General features: G+C 35.3%; 1 protein-coding gene across 4 annotated transcripts in view; it reads right to left on the reverse strand.

The window, feature by feature from the left end:
* Window positions 1-4359, reverse strand: part of CEP44 (centrosomal protein 44) — a 12958-nt gene extending 8599 nt beyond the window's left edge. For 3 of the 4 annotated variants that reach the window (XM_017744615.1, XM_017744617.1, XM_017744616.1), the window contains exons 1-4: window positions 2902-4359; window positions 2166-2313; window positions 1014-1160; window positions 19-126 (exon numbers count right to left, since the gene is read on the reverse strand). In XM_017744615.1, coding sequence (XP_017600104.1) covers window positions 19-126; window positions 1014-1160; window positions 2166-2313; window positions 2902-2990 — 492 coding nt within the window. In that variant the 5' untranslated portion in view covers window positions 2991-4359. The remainder of the gene's footprint in view (window positions 1-18; window positions 127-1013; window positions 1161-2165; window positions 2314-2901) is intronic. The other variant, XM_008641488.2, reaches the window with a different exon arrangement.
* Between the last annotated feature and the right edge of the window lie 6 nt (window positions 4360-4365).

Consider the following 4365-nt stretch of genomic DNA (forward strand, 5'->3'; position numbering starts at 1 on the left):
TAAAAATTATTTTCATACCTGTCTGGAATTCAGAGCACTGCCACTAGGATCAGCAAGACCTTTACCACAGTTTGACCATACTTCAGATTTAAAAGGTCTGATTTTCTTCCTCGTTTGGGATTTAACCTCCAAAGTGAACAGGAGAAAATAACACAGGAAAATTTTCAGGATTCCACACCCCACTTTCTACCACCATCACTGACAGTCAGGAATATTTCATGGCACACACACACAAACACATTTAAACCTCTGTAGTACAATAATGTCTAAAAAAAATTAAATATGACCCAAATTTATAGAGAACACAGACCCAGAAGTGAATGCCATACTTTTATACTCATTAATGGCTATGCTAGGTTGCATCAAAGATGGTTTTATAATAGAAAAGACAACTTGCACCAGACTTGAAAGTAAAACAAATACAAAAAAAATGTAGTTATGTCTTCAAAACGGACAAATTAAGTATACAGAAGTCCTGAAGACTTGTTATAAACTCAAAGGAAACAAAATCCTGTAAAACATAAAGACTGGTAATTGTTTTCATTAAAGCAGAGACTGATACACAACAAACACTGATTAAAAAAATGCCACTACAAGTATCGTTAATAAAAATAATCAGATTTGAGAAACAAATACAAGTGTCATGTTTAAATTGTTAAGGAACTTCAACATATTAGATGATTTTGCTTTGCCTTTAAATTCATCTGAAAAGTTTATTGATTCACATGTTCACTGTATCAAGAAGTGCAAAAGAAAACGCATCACTTACCGTAAAGGCACCAAGTATTAGACTTATCTTCATTCTAATATTTTTTTTAATACTACAAATTATTGGCAGCTTCATGTCTTGAATGAAAGCATTCAAGAATCTTACAATGGAACTTCATACTAATTTTCCATTATTTGGTCCATGAGCAATGCTGCATCTTCAAACAGAAGCCAAAGGCCAGTTTATCTGCAGCATCAAGCATGTCAAAAGAAACTTACAATAAAGGTAACCATTTGATCAGTACCTTACTAGAGTTACTCAACTCCTTATGTTTCTTCACCACACAGTTAATAATGTCACAAACAATTTGCATTTTTCTTTCCGCAAAGCCACACTGAAGAAACTGCTCTTTTGTTAAAATTGGTTTATACTGAAATTGATCTCGAAGAAACTGCAAAAAAATAAGAGTTTACTTCACTTTCAAAATCACCTCACAATTTGCTGTAGAAATGGCATGCCCATATTCTTATTTTACTACAATCTTTTCTTGCATTATGCACTTCAGCAGTTAAGCTTTTTCTCATTTGATTATTTTTATATATTTAAAGATAAATATAGCTGTTTCTTCTACCTAGGCTTTAAACATACCTCCTCTTCCAGAAAGGAAGGCCTTAAAACATATCTCCTCCTTCAATCACATCACTCTTGTAAACTTTAACTCACAGTCTTAAGATACATGAAACAAATGACTACAGAAATTAATACTAAAAAACTTAAACCAAAAGCTTTTTAAAGTGAATGCACAATAAAAAGTTGTATTAATCTCAGCAAATGCATCAGAGGGCAAAGTAAATCTCCCACAGAACCCCTCTGTAAAGCAGTCTCTCAGACGGAAAACTAGTCTGAATAAGCCACTATTTCTTAATTCATCAATCCACCTTTCATAAAAACGTGCTCATGTATATTTTAAGAACAGTTCAAAGTGATTTTCAATCAGTTAAGAATTTGATTCCAATTTATAAACATTTAAGTATTCAACCTTATATATTAAAATGGCACAGTGTTTTAAAATAGCTGCATTTCTTAACTGCGCTTTCATTACAGTTTTTTGAGTTTCATGTGATTTTTTTGGTGGTTAAGATTTCTGCCAAGGTCACTTCTATAAATCTTATTGTCCAATAAACATTTCTGTATTCTTCAAAACTAACATCTAACAATATTACTGTTTCTGCAACTGTCTCAAAATTAAAATTTGGCTAACGACACATGCTTATTTTCATTAAAATCTAAACACTTGCACACAGTGACTTAGTACTCATCTTAAATCCTAACAGAACTAAAATTCATGTTCATTGCCAAAAATTTTCACTTCCTAGTAAAACTCATAGTAGATGTTTAATTTTTGTGAAGTTATAGTCAAACCCACGTTTCTTTTGCAAAGAACATGAAGAGATACCTTATAAACAGCTTCGATAAAACGCAAGTCACTCTTTGCTGTCAGTTCCACATCACACTTTACCAGAAGCTCTGCTATGCAAGTTGAAAAAGATGTAAAACAATAGCTGATGATAGGTAAAAATGCAGCTGGATCACCCTTCACTAACCTATTAAGAAACAGAATTATTAAGAAACAGCAGAAGGTAACAAAAGCCTTTCATTACATGAATTCAAAAACTTGAAAGGCATCAATACAGACAGCATGTTATACCCAAACATCTTTCATTTTAAGTTTTTTTTGTCCAGGCATTTCTCATTCAGCAGTCTTTGCTGTTATTTGTAAAATGCTCAAAAAATATTTTTGTGATCTTCATATAACTTAAACATTGTCAAGTCTAAAGCCCACCAGCATTTCCAGCTCAACATTCAAGACCTTTTTGTTTCTAATCTTTACAGGACAAAACTTCCTGAAGGAAGTTTTGCAAGCACTTACAAAGAAATTAGAAAGGTGAGAGATTAACCAAAGCAAAGCAAGAACAGCAGAAGAGGAGCAAGACAGTGATACACTTCTAGGACTGCTCTAAGAAGACCAAAACTGCATACTTTTATACTCCAGTTCACATATACCACACTCCAACTTCCCACAGTTATGTTCTGCTTACTTATCACTGGGGCAATGCTAATACGTATACATATCTTGTTTAGAGGTCTTGCTGTCATCATGTATTAGCATAAATTTCCACACTGCCACTTACACTGTATAATCCACATCTCTTGGATAATTTAACAAGCGAAGTCCTTGTTCTATCTTTCTTAAACTTCCATTTAGGTCTCCTGTTGCCATTATTCTAAATGCTATTCTTCTTTTAGATTATTAAATAAACATAAGAAAGTATGTCTGTTCAAAAAAAATATGTACACAAAAATTACAAAATTACAAATACAATAGAATTACCACTGAAATTCAAAGGTTTTTGCCCCCCTTTCTAGACACTCCTTTTTCCAAAGCATCACAATACAGCACAGAACTACAGCTCAATACCAATTAAAATCAACCATCATCTTCATTCATTTTAAATAGGACCAAGCAGTAATCTTCAATGTGACAAACTACCAAAGTCAAAGATATCTGAAAGATTATTAGGAATGTAGAGCTGGCTAAACAAAAGTACACAACACTTATTGTTGAAAACTTGGAAGAATTTAACCAATTATTTGGAAATTGAGGCAGCTATTCTTCCTGCATTATGTTACAATATGATCCATTCTATGGTTTTGCAAATTTAACTAGATAGTAAGACAAATCTCAAAGAGTCTGACAAAAAACTGAAGCTTTAATCTGCAATGCAAATACTCAAGAAGACACTTGCACAGGATTTTGCCTAATCATATAGGCTGTTTCCCAAAAGTATCAACAATCCTTTCTTTTTACACCAGACGTCTGGATGTAAAAACTGGTAACTACTGTCACTACAAAACAACTTAAGAGATCATAAAAATAAAAAAAATAAGTCAAGTTGGTAGAAAATCTTGGGAAGGTGAACACAGTAAAATGAGGTACATAGCTTTTGTCTGTAGGAATTAGTTACAGAAGTTACAGAGTGCTGACTATCAAGAGTAAAATCGAGTATAACAAAGTTTCAAGATATGATAACATACAACTTTAAGCAAGTGGCTCAAAGAAGAATTCTCAAAACCGCATATGGTATTCAAAGAATCAATGTAAAAAAAAAAAAAAAAACAACCAAACAAAAAAAACTACCCCGTGCAAGTTACCAAGTACGTTAACACCGTAAACGTTGTCTTTGAAACGCCCAACAACTAGACTTTCGATTTCTTCGAATTGAATCTAGACTCTCCTGTTGCTTAGGGCGGGCAGCTGGGGGGAAAACCACATTACGCAGAGATGCAAAAACGTCACTGACAAGTACCGGACTTCGCCGTCGTGCCAGCCACACAGAGGCCACCTGCACACGAGCGAACCGCACAAGAGACTGTGCCTCCTAGGCTGGTTGCTCTGGGCGCCAGCGAAACACCAGAGGGAAAAAAAGCGTGTCCCAGCCAGAACACGGTAAGGGCGGGTTGCGGTCCCGGAGCCAGCGCGCTATGGCAAACTCGCAAGAGCAGGACCGGGGCTCCACACCCGCCTTTCCTCGCCCCTACAACAACCGGAGACTGGGCCTTCCCCCGGGGCTCGCCGTCTCCGAGGAGAGGGAGAG

The sequence above is a fragment of the Corvus brachyrhynchos genome, unplaced genomic scaffold (assembly GCF_000691975.1).
Source record: "Corvus brachyrhynchos isolate BGI_N302 unplaced genomic scaffold, ASM69197v1 scaffold17, whole genome shotgun sequence".
Taxonomy (NCBI): Eukaryota; Metazoa; Chordata; class Aves; order Passeriformes; family Corvidae; genus Corvus; species Corvus brachyrhynchos.